General features: G+C 42.1%; 1 protein-coding gene across 1 annotated transcript in view; it reads left to right on the top strand.

Moving 5' to 3' along the window:
* The window catches only part of NOL4 (nucleolar protein 4), a 691,960-nt gene that overhangs the window by 170,012 nt on the left and 503,649 nt on the right, over window positions 1-18,299 (top strand). The window contains exon 3 of the mRNA XM_070452829.1: window positions 14,217-14,332. Coding sequence (XP_070308930.1) covers window positions 14,246-14,332 — 87 coding nt within the window. The 5' untranslated portion in view covers window positions 14,217-14,245. The remainder of the gene's footprint in view (window positions 1-14,216; window positions 14,333-18,299) is intronic.

The following is an 18,299-nucleotide window of genomic DNA, read 5'->3' as shown; positions in this document are numbered from 1 at the left end:
CTGTCACAATCTCTCCATGCTCAATTCTGCTTCTGTAATTAAATGAGGCAATGAACATGGAGAATAATCAAAGGATGCCAATTTAGGACAAGGTAAACAATAAGGAAGTTAACAAGTTGATACTGTCTATCTGAGGGAAGACATGACATAAGAGGTTTGATAATTATCAGTTTGCTGGAAAAGAAGGTCCTTCATCAAAAATAAAACCACTTTACAGTGGGAAATAATGCTGAATTTCAGAGCCAAACAAGCATAGAGAACAATCCTGGCTCTCCTATTGTATGTCTCTGAGAAAGGAACTTGACATCCCCTAGCTTCTTCAGCTTCAGATGGGGATAAAACACAACCCTCCAGCATTACTGTAATGGATGAGATTACATTAAGTAATGTAAGTAGAACACCGAGCAAAATGTCTGATAGAGCGCAATAATGGGGTGACAAGGATAAACCAGTAAAGCCTGGGATTGGTGTTGGCCTTCTCTTGGCAGTATAGGGTGGATGGTGGTTAAGAACGTGATTTCTGAAGCTATGTTGCCTGCGTTCAAATTCCAGATAAACCTCTTCCTCGCTGTGGGACTAAGAGCTAATTATTTAAATTCTCTCATTTTTGTCATTTCTTAACCCAAGATTGTTGATAGATTTTGTGAGGATGACATCATTTAACATGTGTAAAATGTTTAGAGTTATTGCAGAGGCTGTTCTCTTCTGTCTCTTCCACTTTTTCTCCTCCTTTGTTCAATTAGTATGGTTCACGGGCAATACTTTTGACATTCCTAAGTTGTGAGCGAATAGTGAACAAATACTGGTCCCATTTGTCAGGCCAGTCCTTTCTTTCCTTCTATTCCATGTACTAATTCCAAGAGCACTTCCTCATAAACTTTCTGCAAACTCCTCTCCATCCAGACTTTCTGGGGAATGCAGCATGTGGCATTCACCACCACTATCCTCCCATCAATAATATTTTCACTGTGATGATAATAAACATCTGAATATTATGTGCTGAACACTATGCTAAACACTTCATGTGTATTATCTAGGATAACTTTCAACAGTTGGGTACTATTAATACTTCCATTTTATATATGTGGCAACCGTGGCTCAGAGAGGTTAAGATATTTTCCTTGGTGACCCAGCTGTGAAATCATGGGGTCAGGATCTGAAACCATGTACTTTAGCAGCTAAGATGTCTCATTTGACCATGATGCTGTGCGGTCTTTGAGCTCAATAAATATTTGTGGACTATTTGAAGGTGACTGAGTGTTTTCATGGGGTTGTTTACTGAATCTTCTCATCATGATACCTCCCTGCCCTGAATGGACCCATTATTGTTGATAATAAATGCAAACAATTGGGTGAATGGGTAGTAAAAATGGGAAGAGGAGCAGAGAAATGTCAAGATGTTTCTCTAAGGGAATGTCTAGCTCAGAAGATAAATGTGTTTAAGGATATTGAATGCACAGTGTGCATATAAAAAAGTATGCTCAATGTCATAAGTAATAGAGGAGATACCCATTGAAATGACACCAAGATATCAGATTCACACTATTTGTAAAATCTGATAATGTCAGTGTTGGCAAAAATATGGGAAACTGGACATTAACATCCACTGCTGATTAGTTTTAATCAGTTCTTTGTAGAGTCATTTGACACTAATAATTTTGTAGTTAAACTCAACTAAAGAAATTCTTAAATGTGCATTAAGAGGAAAATACAAGGATACTCTAGCAGCATTTTTTTTTTTTTTGTGACAGAAACAATTTTTTTAAAGTTCAAGTATCAGGGCATGAATAGTATATTTTTGTTGCATGTTTATGTCAAGATACTCACAGTGTTTTAAATGAATGAATCCATTGTGTGTATATGTATATATATAAACATGGATAGATCTTGAAAATGTTGAAAGAAAAAAGCAAGTTTGAGTGTTCAATACAGCATGGTATCATTTTTAAAACCATCAGTCTGTGTACATAGTTAATGGATATAGTTGTGGAGTGAAAGTATGAAACTGTAGACTTTATATAGCAAGTCTGTGGTAGCGTTTATCTTGTTGGCAGAAGGACAGAGTGTGTGTAGAACAGAACTGGTGAGAGAAATAGAAGAAATAGTATTCCTTCAAAGTTTTTATTTCTCAAACTACAGTAATAAGATCTAAGGCTAATTCTGTTTTGGGACAATGAGTTCTTTAATACTTTGCTATATTTTATTTATGCTTTTCAAAATACATCACAGTAAAAATAAGAGCACATATGTAGTTTTGCTAATGAATTACTTTGTGAAGTGAAATCTTAATCTAAATGTAACTATGTAAATTGAACCTAGATATATATATTTCTAGGTGGACTTTAAAGTGTAAATCAATTTTATACTGAAAAACTAGGGAATCTCCTTCTTTGAAAAAGGTTTGATCACTGGGGAGTGGTTTAGAAGTGGCCTTTCATGATAGAGAGAGAATGAGATGGACCCTGGTGTCTCAGCTGGTAAAGAATTTGTCTGCAATGCGGAAGACCTGGGTTGGGAAGATCCCCTGGAGAAGGGAATGGCTATGCACTCCAATATTCTGACCTGGAGAATTCCATGGACTGTATAGTCCATGGGGTCATAAAGAGTAGGACATGACCGAATGACCTTCACTTTCACAACTGGCTTGTCTTTAGAATCACCTGTTGGGGGGTGGAGGGCTCTGATTTGCAAAATGGTTAGCCACACCCCCAAGTTTATCTGTTTTCTGAGGGTTGAGTCCAAATACTGGTTTCCTTTCTGTCTTTGATAACTCAGTGGAGTCTGGTAATTTGCTGGGCTTGGCAATCTGTTTCCAGATGTCCTTTTAAGTTGTCTGCCTCCAAATTATTATTTTAAAGATTAATTCATTCAGTTTAGAAGTGGAGGTGGTTGTTTCTGAGAAAGCAACTGAAAGGGGGCAATAGAAAAGTTTTCCAGTTTATAAAGTCGGTATTGCGATCTAAAAGTGACCCCACTCAGGCAAAGTCCTCCTCATCTTGTGAATCAGCCTGGGTTTAATGCAGCTGATGCTTCATAAAAACATACATCCAGCATCCTCTTTACAGTATAAAGTCTGGAATGCTTTTTTTTACTTTGTAGGTTGCTTAGTCATTCCCCCTCCCCACCCTTTTAACTCCAAGAATTATAGTTGAATATCAGAGTGTTACAGTTTTGGCATGATTGTGGTTCTACTTGTATGGAACTCCTTGTCAATACAAAAAGTAACTAGTAAGCGCTGATCTTTGATTCTGAGTTTCCCTGTCCTTTGTACTCGACGGGCAGGTGAGTATAATCTCCATCTGTACTGGCAAAATGAAAACGGTAATGATTTGTGTCTGTGAGGCATTTTCTTTTTGAGAAAGGCCTCACTATAAATCCTTCTGTACATTATTGGACAAGTTATATGTCTTGCAGTGCTTGAGACTATAAATATTTGGGTCATAAAGGGCCTCCTGACAGAGACTTCTTGTCTGTATCTGGTCCATAGGGTTTTTCTAGGGGCCAGAAAAAGGGAGAACAGAGAAAAAAATATCAGAAGTTACCTTGTGGAAGCATTTTATTTTTACTGGTTTTTAAAGACCATTTCCTAGGAAGTGGCCTAAATTTATATATTCCTAGTTTTCAACCAGAGAAGGCAATGGCAACCCACTCCAGTGCTCTTGCCTGGAAAGTCCCATGGACGGAGGAGCCTGGTGGGCTGCAGTCCATGGGGTCGCTGAGTCGGAAATGACTGAGCAATTTCCCTTTCACTTTTCACTTTCATGCATTGGAGAAGGAAATGGCAACCCACTCCAGTGTTCTTGCCTGGAGAATCCCAGGGACGGGGGAGCCCGGTGGGCTGCCGCCTGTGGGGTCGCACAGAGTCGGACACGACTGAAGTGACTTAGCAGCAGCAGCAGTGGTTTTTCAGTATGAAAAGCTTATTAATAAGAATGATTGTTTTGATGTTCTCTATTACTTTGGTTTTAGCCCATGCTGACACACACTCCCTCCACCTCTTCCACATCCAATAAGAGGGAACTCTAGGAGCCCCCAAATTTGGGTCCATCTTTCTTTATTCGTTCTTGTCCCCAGTTCTGCTTCTATGCCCACTACGCTCCTGACCTATGACTTTCCTGCTAACAGCCTGACGCTTGGTGCCAAGATCTCGTTCTAGATTCAGTGTTTTCAACTAGACTCTCAAATCTGCTCTTAGGCTCCGGTCTGCCCATTGTAACGGTACCTGTTCTGTTTCTGGCTCCTTTCTACCATCCCAGGGTTTGTCTAGGCTCTTGTTACTGGTTCCTGAAGAGGAGGAGGACCCCCCCCAACTCTCACCCCCACCCCCATCCGATGGCTGATGTAGGTGTGTGCTCAGTTGCTCGGTCATATCCGAATCTTTGGGACCCTGTGGACTGTAACCTGTCAGGCTCCTCTGTCCATGGAGTTTTTCAGGCAAGAATACTGGAGTACGCTGTCCATTTCCTCCATCACGGGATCTTCCCAAACCAGGGATCAAACCTCCATTTCCTGCATTGGCAGGCCATCGGATTCTTTACCACTATGCCAATGCAATGGTTGATGCTTTCTTGTCTAAATTTGGCCTGATAGTCTAAGTAAGAGGTTTTCGTATCAGTCTACCAGTTGTATCTGAATCTGTGTTGCTAGGTTTCCTTGGTAAAACGTTTATTATGTGCATTACCAAGTGCAAGTTTATGTACCTGACACACGTGAGGCCAAAGTGAAACTTTTGAGTTTGAAACAGAGAAAGGTTTATTGCAGAACGAAGTATAGCAAAGCATTTTTAAAGGCCAGGTGAGGAAGGGGTGTCCCAGAGTATGTGATCAGCTTGTGCACAATTCACTGATGGGTTGGTATTGAGGTAACAAGGCAATTATCAATCCTCAGGCACCTGGTAGGCTGCAGTCCACGGGGTTGCTAAGAGTCGGACTTGACTGAGCGACTTTACTTTCACTTTTCACTTTCATGCATTGGAGAAGGAAATGGCAACCCACTCCAGTGTTCTTGCCTGGAGAATCCCAGGGGTGGCAGAGCCTGGTGGGCTGCCGTCTCTGGGGTCGCACAGAGTTGGACACGACTGAAGCGACTTAGCAGCAGCAACAGCAGCAGGCACCAGAGGTGGTGGCGGAGGCTGCTTGCTCATGATCATCAAGTAGTTAATTTCTTCCATATGGTGGTTTTTCAGCATCTAAGAAACTCAGGAAATGTGCATCAGATACTATTAGCTGGGTACATCAGAGAGGTGCTCCCGGGACATGGGGGAGGGGTCTGTGTCAGGAAGACTCCGTAGGGTCTGGCTTGGTTACTATTCTTGTAGGGCTTCACATGTATTCTTATGATGCTGCTATTCTCAGAATATATTTAAAACACCTCACTTGGATTGCTTTCTGAACATAGTGCCTTATACAATAAGAACTCAGTTGGTGTTTGCATGCATGTGTGCATGTATGCTCAGTCATATCTGACTCTGCTATCCCACAGTATGTAGCCCATCAGGCTCCTCTGTGGGATTCTCCAGTCAAGAATACTGGAGTGGGTTGCATTTTCCTCCTTCAGGGGATCTTCCCAATCCAGGGATCGAACCAGCGTCTCCTGCCTTGGCAGGTGTATTCTTTATTGCTGAGCCATCTTTACCACTGAGCTTCCCATGGGGGAAGCCTCATTTGTTGCTTTGGGAAGGACAGACACATCAGCAAATTTGCAAACAGTGGTATTTAGAGTTGCCTTTTAGTGTCTGGTCATGAATGTTTTGTGATTACAGAAATGATCCATCATTCAAAATAGACTAAGATGGAGTAATTACTTCACAGGAAAAGTGGCATTGATGTACATCAGAGGTCAGCAAGTCTTTTTGTAAAGAGTATGATAGTAAATACTTTAGGCTTTGTTCTAACTACTCAGTTTGGCAGTTGTAGTGTGAACATAGTCATAGGCTACATGTAAATGGCTGTGTTTGGATAAAACTTTATTCTAAGAAAAGAGGCAGAACAGCAGATCAGATCTGCTCCATGAGCCATGGTTTTCTGACCACTGATCTAGGTGATGAGGGATGAGTAAGGTGAAAGTATTTCCGGTACAGGGTACAACATGATAAAAGATTTAAAGCAAGAGAGCCTGTGTATCCCTGGGTGATAGGAACATGAAGATAGCCAGAGCAGAAAGTGCTGAAAATGAGCTGAATAAGAGTGACTAAGGCTGTGTTGCAAAACGCCTCATATGTCAATTTAAAGGGTTGGATTTTACCCTGTGGGGAGTCACAAAATGAGCTTCTGCCTTGTAAACCTGCTATAAATCAACCTGTTCACCTTCAAAAGTCAGTAATGCAGTCTATTTGAAGAAAACGCACTAGGTGAATACAAATTCTTCTATTGAACACTTTTAATCGTTAGCTGTGGCTAGATTATTGAACACATTATAATCTTTTTTCTTCGGTTGTGTACTGTTTTTCCTACGCAGCAATTACCAAGAGCCTGACAAAGGCGGTACACTCATACATCAATGGTACATCTCCTCAGCCTATTCTGTCTTCCACCAACAACTTGTTTTTGCTGTTCGCCTGGAAATAATGGGACATTTTGGAGAAAATTACACTCTTAATGACCTTCCTATAGAAAGTTTTTAAAAAGCTACTGGAGAGAGCAGTATTTAGATGAAATGCTAAAAAGAGTCAGCTATAGAAATGAAAAATTGCCCTGTAGCTCAGTAGGTTTTATAACATGACAGTTTGTCTTAAAGAGAGTTAAGAAAGGAATTCTCCAAGAAAAGGAGTCTCTCTGAAATCAACTATTTAGAATCTGTAATGCTAAGAGAATCATGGAATTGTTTTCTGCCCAGAAATTGGCTGAATCTAAAAGTGACCGTGTATAAAGGGATTTAAAAGCTAATTGATAGTATTCATGCATATGTTTAACCATCCCTTTAAAAAAATTATACTTAAATATTTAAATTTAATAATTTATATATTATTGATTTTAATCATTTAGTGTTTAATGTTAATTATTTTATGTAATTTTAGTTTTAATAATTTTTATTTCCATGATTTTACTAATCCTTATTTCTACAATTTGTAACATAAAATTAATGGCATGGAGACATCAGTAAGAGAAGTGATCAGAGCTATGGAGAAGCAATCTGTGGAGAGAGCCCTGGCCTGAGTCTGAAGCCTGGAGGTCTCGTGCTGTCTGAGAGCAAGTCAGGCCATCTTTCTGAAGCCAGAACGTACTGAGTCCTTGATTGCACTGAAATAGGGATTGTGAAATTCTAAGAAACTGCTGTGGAGGTCGAATCAGGGAGGCCTGGAGGCTGTGAATGAATTCTGGTACAACTGGCTGATTGCTGGGGAAGCAGAGAGGTGGGAGGCAGGAATGGTCTGACTCCCTGTATAATTACATCTAGGCAGTAAATTCAGGGGTCACAGTGATGCTTTATAACAAGACCACCTGCTCTTCCTTGACTTGGACCACAGTATTGCTTTATAATGAAACAACCTGCTTTTCCTTCACTTGGGACACTGATCCCAAGGATTCTCCCTAATCTATACAGAGACTACACAATATCTAAAGAGTAAACCATCATAGTCCTCAAAGAAAGGAAGGTTTCTTGGCAAAGAACATTCAAACACGGTATAAATATCAAAGAAAAATTTTTCCTGAGAGATCCTCAGACACTCCATGAGTCTCTTTCATCATAGGCAAGTTTGTTCTTGGAAGGGACACAGACATCAGACACTTGATACAAAAGGAGCAGTGATAGTATTATTGATGCCTTAATCTCCCTGCAAAAGGAAAAATTCCTGCAAGCGTCAGAGGGTCCTTTCAGCAGACATTTTCCTGGTGTTTCTCATCATAGTGGGGGAAAATTAAGATTTAGGTTAACATGTAGCATCGGAAACAAAGCACCGAGGGTTTTCAGGTCTGAAGTGACGCTAGGACACTAGGTCTTCTCTGGGAGGCTTATATTCGAGTGGCAGGTGACCTCACAGTGAAGTCATAACTGAGGAGCCCACACTGGCATAATGCCTGTGAACCAGAAGATTTCCAACAGATTGTAATGATCTCTGTATTGCTGATCAGAAGGTCAGTAGGTAGACACCAAACGTTATGACACATATGCCATGCTTTTGGTCTGCCTCAGTGTCTGATGGTGGACTGGTTCTTGAAATGGCATGAAGTGTATTTGTCATTTGCTGGGTTTTTTTTGCCTGTCACTTTGCTACTTTTAGCCTAGTTTTGCTTTTGGCTACCACTTCTTTGCATATAGTCTGGATCAAACTATAAGGTCCCTGCATGAAAGTTGATGAGAATATTAAGCAAAGCTAATCAAGCATTCTTTTCCAGAATTTAAACCCGGAGCAGAGTGATGTAGAACACAAATTGGATTGGAACGAATCATTCCAACTGAGGAATGGGGTGACTTTTTTCCTGTCTGCTCCAAAACAACCACAGACCCACAAGCAAACAAGGCCCACATCCACCAATACCACCACCATCAAAAATGTTCAAGGTGTTAGCTGATAGATGTGGGCTTCCCTGATGACTTTGATGGTAAAAAAAAAATCCACCTGCAATGCAGGACACCTGAGTTCAATCCCTGGGTCAGGAAGATCCCCTGAAGAAGGGAATGGTTACCCACTCCAGTATTCTTGCCTGCAGAATTCCGTGGATAGAGGAGCCTGGTGGGTTACAGTCCATGGAGTCACAGAGAGTCAGACACAGCTGAGTAACTAACACTTTCACTTTTCATGAGGAATTTGCATAAATGTGATGATTCCTGAACCAGAGCAAATGTACTATGTACTCCTGAACCAAAGCATAGTACTATTCTGTACTATGATGAATGCTAGGGCTGGTCATTTTGTTTTTGAAAAATAATCAAGGCAGTTAAATAACTTCACTTTACAAATCACATCAATGCTAAGTTTGTAGTGTTAAATACAAAATCCCTTTAGGAATAAGATCTTAAAAAAAAAAAATCCTGTTATCAGGCTTTGGAAGATACCCAAGCACGATCTTAAGCATTAAGTTTTCTGGCTTTTGTCATAATGTGTCAGCCCACTCTTAGAAGTTTTCTTCTCTCAGAACTCTGGCTGCAAGCCTCCTGCCGGCCCTTATTGGTCCATAAAGGCTCCACCACATGGTGGCGCTCTGGTTGTGCCTTTACTGAAATCGCTAGCGTTTTCTCTTTAGGAAAAGGGTTGACAAAGCATGAAGTTTAAAACAACTAAAAGCATCCACTCCTGATCTTAGGGGAAAAAAAATATTCTCTTTGGTGTTTCCTTTACATCCCTCTGTATCATTCTGTTTCAGAGGCCGGCAGGTGCCCTTGACTTTGGTTCTTGCCGCTGCAACCCCCAGGGCCCAAAGGCGGAGACCTGGCACAAACTGCCCGATTCTGAACAATCAGGCTGGCTTGAAGATAACATGAATCCTTTCTCACCTCTGGTGGCTCAGAAGGGCAAGAATCCATCTGCAATGCAGGAGACCTGGATTCAATCCCTGGGTCTGGAAGATCCCCTGGAGGGGAGGAAATGGCAACCCACTCTTAATATTCTTGAGAATAATATTCTCAATAATATTCTGAAGAATTCTGTGGACAGAGGAGACTGGCAGGCTATATACTTCATGGAGTTGCAAAGAGTCAGACACGACTGAGCAAATAACATTTTCACTAACATGTTTCTCACCTCACAACTGTTTCTCTTTGCCCATTCACAGCCCCTGTCCTCCTCTCCCAAAAGAATCACTGAGGAATTTCTAGCACACTGTAGCTTCCTGACCAATAGCTTGCTCACTTGTTCTGACCAACCTTAAATAAGATGTACGATAAAGAAAAAGTCTGATGGAGGGAGTCCTAGGATGCAGTGATTCCAATTTAGACTCCAAATCTGCTGAAAGCACATAGTCCGAGACTGGGATAGCAGTGTCTTTTGCCTGTGGGGAACCTGTGTTTCCTCTTGAGAGAAAAGTCCCCTTAAGGTAGAGGAAGCTCTAGTTCACACCTGGAGCAAGGCTGGCCTTGTGATTTCTGCTAGATAATGCACAGGTGGCAGAACATTTCAGTTGAGCTTTATGAAAAGGAAATTTATAAACTGATTATTCAAGACGTCTTTTTTTCTTTTTAGTATGAGACTTTTAAAAAAAATTTAATTCAGAGTGAAAAAGGAATCTCTTCTCGGCCTTTTGGCTAAGATGAAGTACAGAGTGAAACAGGATGCCAGTGTCTTGGAATCATTCAGTTTTAGTGTATTCATTTACTGTTGCTGCAAAACAAATAACCGCAAACTCACAGGCTAAAAACAATACAGTTCCTATGATTGTGTTTTCTGATTCTTGTCGTGTATAAGAAAGCCATCAACTATCTCAAAGTTTCCGCGCATCAGGAGTACAGGCACATCTTCACTGGAGCTTAGGTCCTTGGCTCACAAGACTGTTGTCAAGGTGTCCATCAGCCTACATTGTATATGTATGCTAAGTGGCTTCAGTCGTAGCTGACACTTTGTGACCCCATGGACTGTAGCACTCCAGGCTCCTCTGTCCATGGGATTCTCCAGGCAAGAATACTGGAGTGGGTTGGCATGCCCTCTTCCAGGGGATCTTCCTGACCCGGGGTCGAACCCTCATCTCTTAAATCTCCTGCATTGGCAGGCGGGTTCTTTACCACAATGGGGCTCAACTGAGGATGAATCTGCTTCCAAGTTCATGTGTGTTGTTGGCAGAATTCATTTCCTTGCAGTAGGAGGACAGAGGTCTTGGCTTTTGGCAGACTGTAGGCTTGAGGCCACCTGCAGTTCCCTATACTGTGGCCCTCTTTGTAGGCAGTTCACAGCATGGTGGTTTTCTTGAAAAGTAATTTTTGATATGAGAAAAGACTATTAAATTATCTGTTATTTTCTCTAGTTGTGAAAGTTATTAGATTTCTACTTCAGTGTAACAAATTTCCATGAGCTGAGTGCCTTGAAGACACCCACTTATTGATTCAGTTTTGTACACCAGAAGTCTGGGCATGGCGGGACTGGGTTGTATGCTCAGTATTACAAACTGATATGCCAGCAGGACTGATTTTTCTTCTGAAGGCTCTGAAGGAAAAATCTGCATCTAGATTCAATGGTTTTTGGCAGAACTCATTTCCTTGTAGTTGTAGGACTGAGGTTCATGCTTTCTGGCTATCAGTCAGCCAGGGACCACTCATAGCTGCTAGAGGCCACTCATAACTCCTTGCACGTGGCTTCCATGCGCGGTTCATAGCCTGGTGTTTTCTTCTTCCAGGCAATGGAGAAAATGACTTTCTGGCTTCTCCCTGTAAAACCAGGCAAAAGGAAAATAATCTCCTCACTTTTAAAGGGTTCAAGTGATTGATTAGGTCACACCCAGCCAGATAATTTCCCTTTCTTAAGATTAAATGGTATGGATTCTTCATTATATATGCAAAATATTTTCCCAGCAGCACTTAGGTTACTGTTTAATAGAATATCTGAGAGAAGGGATGTATACACCAGGGGTTGTCTCAAAATAGTGGTTTTATCATAACTTCAGCTGTTCTGATATCAGTACCTAGCAGGGCGATTGGCTCTCTCCAGTGTACTCTGTCTTAGGAGGAGTTATGGAGAGTTATGGGGCAGTAAAGAATCTGCCTGCCAATGCAGGAGGCCCAGGTTCGATCCCTGGGTCAGGAAGATCCCCTGGAGGCGAGCACGGCAACCCACTCCAGTATTCTTGCCTGGAGAATCCCATGGACAGAGGAGACTGGAGGGCTACAGTCCATGGGGTCTCAAAGAGTCGGACACGGCTGACATGACTGAGCATGCACGCATGGAGAGTTACAGTGTTCACCCTCTGCACCCTCCTGGGCTCAGTCAGAGGATACAAGAGAACTGGAAAAGTTGTTAAAGATGAAGGCCAATCTATGGGAGACCATAAGAAGTGGGGCCAGAAACAAGTCACCCTGAGGGTAGCCCTTCTGTCTCTGGCCAACACCTTCTGACTTATGGGCCAGCCTCCAGCCTCCTCCACTCAGCAGTGCTGCTGCTTGGGTAGGGAAAATTAGTAAAATTAGTAAGTCTTTAATTTTACTAAAATTTTTATTTGATTAGAGTCCATTATTAGGAGATAATATTACCTACTTTTTTCTTTGCCTTTTTGGTAGTGGTGAGAGATGAACTAGTCAAAGCACAGCAAAATAATTTGTATGGTTTTTCCAGAATTCTTTTTTTTTTTTTTTTAGCCACGGATGTAATATAGGTCTTTTGATTTGTATAGTTCAGGACCTAAGTATGAAAGATCATGCTCTTTAGAGCATCAGAGAGATCCTGTAAAAGAAGGAAAAATAAAAACCATGTCAAAAGTGAACATATTTTGCTCCAACTATTTCAAGTACTTAGTCTACTTTGGAGAACAGGAAAAGGGGGCGACAGAGGATGAGATGGTTGGATGGCATCATCAACTCAATGGACGTGAGTTTGAGCAAGCTCCAGAAGTTGGTGATGGACAGGGAAGCCTAGCGTGCTGCAGTCCATGGGGTCACAGAGTCAGACTTGACTGAGTGTCTGAACAACAAAAAAGTCTGCTTTTTAGTTATTACTCACTAGTGTTCTTAAGAAAGTTCATTGCCGTTTACATTTTCAGATTTATGTTACAACTTCCCTCCCCAACACATACTACATACTCGGTAGTGGTGATGAAATTTAGGCACAGTAGACTCAGATATCATTCTTACAGTCACTGACATTCTGGTGACTGTTGGGATGGAGCCACAGAGTCCCTGAGTGTGTAATGTTTTATCACCTTAGTTTCAGACATGTTCAGAAAACATGAACACGATAATTATTTTTCCTACTGGATTCATAAGTGCATTTATAGGGATTATTAAGAATTAGTAGCAGGATAAAGAAAATGGATAAATACGTAAAAGCTGTCATTTAGTGATGACTGCTATGTGCTGCCTGGCATGCAGAATCATTTTCTCTAATTCACTCATCAAGGTAGATATTATCCTCTCCATGCCACATGTGGATAACAATTTTCAGAGAGATTAAATAACTTGGTCACAGCCAGAAATCTATGAAAGGGCAGAAGTATAATTTGATTTCAGGACTCCGTAGGCCAGGTTCATTTTGCTGTGTGACCATTAGTAAGCCACTTCAAGAGCAAGTGGATATCTTTTTCCCACCACATCAGAATGATTCTATTCAGAGATGAGATATTATACTGCTGCTAAGAAGCTCTAAACCTGGAATTGGGAATGGGCTGTAGGCTTGACACTGTCAGTCACTGTGATGAAGTTGGGTGAGTCACCTTGTTCTCTGAACCTTAGTTTCCTTGTCGGTACAACAAAGTGATGGGATAAAGTGATTCCCACCGTGGCGACTGACCTGATAGGCTGGCACGCTTACACCGAGATGAATTTGTCTTGCTTTGTTTATTCAATCACTTCCTTCCTCCCTCCTTCTGCTGTTTATTTCTGTGCCTGTTACCATTTCCCCTGCTGAGGCTGCTATTGATATCACTATGCTGCTGTTGTATTTAGCACTGTGGTGACAGCCTGCAGTATCACTAGTAAGTTCCATGACAATCCAGTCTCTTATTTGAATTTCAAAATTTCTGTGAGATAAGTTGTTATTAGCTCAATTTTTACAACTGAGGATGCAAATGTTTGGAGACATTTTTAAAACTTACTAGCGATCACATGACTAATCAGTGGTTAAGTACAGAATTTAAAATGGTCCTCAGAGCCTGAGATCTTTGTCATAACTACCAATGTGACATGTATTAGATTCTCTTTATCCAACACTAGCTTTCAGAGAAAAATAATCTTTTAAACATGACTTGACAGAAAGTGGACTTTCTAGGATGATGGACTCTGTTCTGCCTGTGACTTAGGCTCCTCCTGGTCCACAGAGACACACTCCTGCAAATATGTGCTGTGCTCAGTTGTGTCTGATTCCTTGTGGCCCCATGGACTGAAACCCGGGGGGTTTCTCTGTCCCTGGGATTCTCAGGTGAGAATACTGGAGTGGGTTGCCATTTCCTTCTCCAGGGAATCTTCCCCACCCAGGGACCAAACCCTTGTCTCTTGCCTGCATGAGCAGGAGGATTCCCTACCATTAGCACCCCCTGGGAAGCCTGGGAGTATGGTTACCCAGATTTGAGAAACTGGGGGGAGAATCAGCTCCTGGAATTTCGTTTTTCAGCAGATCTTTACTGGCTTCTGTTCTCTGACAGGCACTGTGCTAGGCACTGCAGATGCAAAGATGAGGAAGAGTATCCCTGCCCTGAGGACAGTGAGAAAATGGACTTATTTTTCCAGGAGCTGCTCAGCTGTCTTCCTGGGGGACCAGGTAAGGGATGAGGTTCCAGCAGCTGTCTGTCTCCTGCAGAGGAGGGCTGGGGTCTCTGGGTCACCTTCCTGTTTATCTTGGGGAATGATGTACAAAGCTGATCAGTCCTCAAACCTGGCTACAGAGAGAGGCTGCCCAGTTTAGGGCTAGGGATTTCTCTTTGAAATAGAAAGGTTTGACTGTGGGCCTAAAACAGGAAGGGGATGTGGAGGCAGCTGGTAGGAATGAACTTTCCCTGAGGCACTGAGAAGAGTGTGCTGAAGATTATTATCTTCTAAGATGGAAATGAGCATATAGCTCAGAAACCTGAAGTAGGGCTGGGAAGCCAGGGCCCTTCTCTTCTGACCAGCCACGGAGTATGTGTGTGCATGCATGTGCACATATGTGTGCATGCAGCTGCGCACACATAGGAACATATATGAATTGAGCACGCATGCACATGTATGTCTGCTTATACTTGTGCAAGCATATGAGTGTAGGTAGGTGTGTCCGTGCCTGGGCACATAATTTGTTGTGTGCCTGTTCTTGTGTGTATATAAAGGCGTGCAGGTCTGTGCACGGTGTTCACATGTGTATTGTGTGTGCAGATCTGTGTGCATGTGCTCTGCAGAAGGGATGCTTGCAGAATGTATTTCTGTCGATGGAGTCAGATGCCTATTTGTTCTTAGTCCATGATGGACAGATACTAGGAAATCTATGAATGGATGTAGCTGAACCCATAAGAGTGAAAAAGCAAGGCACATTTTGGAGATGAACAATATTTTTAATGTCTAATGTTTCCCCAAAACAACTTACACAGCTGAGAAATTTAGCCACCAAGATCCCCAAGGTATGTGAAGGAGTGGTTTGGAGGGAAAAGGAGCTTATCCTGTGAGCATCTATGCTTTCTAGAACACAGGATCTACATCTCTGTGTGCCCCCTGCTTGCCAGAAAAATTGCTTCCTTTGTCTGAACTTGTTTACAACAGATGCCTTATTACAGACTGGGTTTTAATTGTCCTTGTGAACACTGGAAACAAAATGAAGGCAGCAAAAAAACAAACAGTATCTATCTATAAATAGTTTTAAACAGAGCCTGAAGACATGATACATTTATTTCAAAGGATTTTAGTTTGATAAGGAGGTTGGAAGCCGGGCCTTTTCCCGAAGGGGTCAAGTCCCTGGGGCATGGATAATTACGATGTTCGTTATACACACAGAGCTCTAAGAATCTGTTGTCTTTCTCTCTGGTTGATGATTTCTATTCCAGTGAGCTTCTGTGAAAACAGAGCTTTTATATCTATTTCTGAAACTGATTTTAGGCCTTTTGCTTTCAGCATAAACCAAAATATTGTGTTTCAGGTACTGGTTTGATAAGAGCGACATTCCAAACCTAGAATACAGCCTATGTTTTTAGAGTGAATTTTCATCTGGGCATATAAATGTGATGTTTTGTTAAAAAGAAAGCGCCTTTCTCCTTTCTTGTACAGTTGATTAAAAAAAATGTTAAATGTAAATCTGAAGTCAGACATCATCAGGCTTTGGATGGCTCATTTGTAAAAGGGTCTCTGATTCTCAGAAAGCAGTCTTTTTGTACAGCTTTGACAGGCCTTCTGGAAGTCCCAGAACAATTGTGGCCCAGGCTGCAGTGGCAGCTGCCGTGGCCCCATCCAGCTTTCAGGGCGAGAAGTGCACCTCTTAGCTACGTATCAGTAACTCTGAGAACCGACCAATAAGAAGGAGCACTAGATATGTCCCGCCTTCACTTCATTTGGCAATGGATCATGTTAAAGTAGCTTAGAGTCGTGGAACATTTAGTCTGTACTTCAGTGAAAATCAGTATTTGGGGAAAAGAGGGAGAGACTGAATATCTTGGTGCCTTTGGGTTCTGAGAGCACCTTGCACAGTCTAAAATATGTTGGTGCACGCACGCCTGCTCAGTTGCTCAGTCACGTCTGACTCTGTGACTGCATGGACTGTAGGCCACCAGGCCACTCTGTCCATGGGATTTCCTAGGTTAGAATACTGGGCTGGGTTGCCATTTCCTTCTGCAGGGGATCTTCCCGATCCAGGGATCGAACCCATGTCTCCTCCATTGGCAGTCAGATTCTTTACCACTGAGCCACCTGGGAAGCCTGAAATACATTGATATTAAAGATAAACTCCATGTGCAGCCCAGGAAATATCCTTGACACTCATGCTTGAGGATAAAGGACTCCAATCAATAAGACATTAGAGGACTCCTGAGTGTAGGGAGGAGGCAGGGGAAAGAAGGGAGGTCGGAGGGGCCTCTGATGGATGGGAACTTCTGTGTAAACAAACATGAAGAGCAGAGCCAGTTAAACTTTAAAAAAAGCTGTTCAAAGGACAAACAAGCTGGGATGGCTTCCACAGTGAGGAAGCCTGTCCAAAGGCAGGGGGCAGAGAATTAATCTCTGAAAATGTCTGACCATCAGCAAAATCGTGGACAATTCAGGAAAATCTACGCTGAATGAAATATTCCTTAACTAGATGCTGATTTATGGGTAGAGGTGAATCATGAACCAGGAACAAGGGAAGGAAATGCAAATTCAGGGAAAGTGGGATTAAGACTATGTTTGGGGGACTTCTCTGGTGGTCAAGCGGTTAAGACTTTACCTTCCAGTGCAGGGGATATTGGTTCAATCTCTGATCTGGGAGCTAAGATCCTGTGTGCCTCACAGCCAGCAAAAAAAAAAAAAAAAGAACATAAAACAGGACTATTGTAACAGATTCAATTAAGAGTTTAAAATGGTCCACATAAAAAAATTCTTAAAAAAGACCGTTCAGGTGGCTGCAAGCCAGTAAGCGGTTTTCAAATGGGAGAGAGGTCTCAGATTTTCTTCAAATACCTGATCAGTGTCACTGCTGCCTTCCCATTGGGAGGAAGCTTTGGGGGCCCTGAGTCACCACTGGTTAAGCTATAGAATTACATTGCCGGTATATAAATGAAGCCTAAAGGTAGATGATGAGATGGGGCTCCTGGGGTCTCTGTTGGAGCCAGAAGGAACTTTGTATATCATCTCAATCAGTCATGGATGTGGAAACTGAGGGTCCACAAAGTGAGAAGACTAAAATCCACTCAGCCAAGAGGTGGCAGAATTGGTGTGAGAATGGGTCTCCTGTTCTCTCTCTCTCCTAAAACAAAAAATTTTCCTATTCCTCTGAAACAAAACTTATATTCCCTCTAGTGACCAATGAGCGCAATTGATTTTTAATAGATAAGACACCTGTCTAAACACTAACAGAAAACACTCAAGTCTCTATTATTGTTTTCTGCTCACGCTCCCGGGTACCACATCATCCAAAACCAGGAGGCAGCATTTTCACCCTGGGAATGATTCCAACCACCCTGTGGTTTTATACAGTATGCTACACAAATAGCAGTCACTTAAACCTGATCCAACAGGTGCTCCCATAATAGGTTCATCCAACCTCCAAACCTATTTACTTACACCTTGCTTAGAGATATGAAACCATGACTTTCCCCCAAATGGTTCATCTGCTCTCTCTCCCTCTGAGCTCATCTGAGCCATTACCCAGTGATGTGCCAGAGTAAACTGAAGACATGCAGTTCCCATCACACACATGACATGGAACATGCAGTCTGGCAGGGAGAGCTATTTGTGTAAAGCCACCAATGTGTATCGGGAACACATGCTAAGAAGGGCTATGAGCTGATCAGTGATTTCTTCTCTAGTATTTTTATGCATGAAATCTCAACTTATTACAGCTTATGGACTAATGAAAGGCTAGCTAGAAAGTTGAGCTCCAAATAAGCATGTACCAATAGCATGAGTATAAGAAAGTTCTCATTTATGGCTTTTTAAAATGTGTCTCCACTTCCCTGGTGGCTCAGATGGTAAAGAATCTGCTTGCAATGTGGGATACCCAGGTTCGATCCCTGAGTCGGGAAGATCCCCTGGAGAAGGGAATGGCAACCCACTCCAGTATTCTTGCCTGGAGAATT

Source organism: Odocoileus virginianus, chromosome 22 (genome assembly GCF_023699985.2).
Source record: "Odocoileus virginianus isolate 20LAN1187 ecotype Illinois chromosome 22, Ovbor_1.2, whole genome shotgun sequence".
Taxonomy (NCBI): domain Eukaryota; kingdom Metazoa; phylum Chordata; class Mammalia; order Artiodactyla; family Cervidae; genus Odocoileus; species Odocoileus virginianus.
The sequence above is the reverse complement of the archived record's forward strand: the minus strand, read 5'-3'. Positions and strand labels throughout refer to the sequence as shown.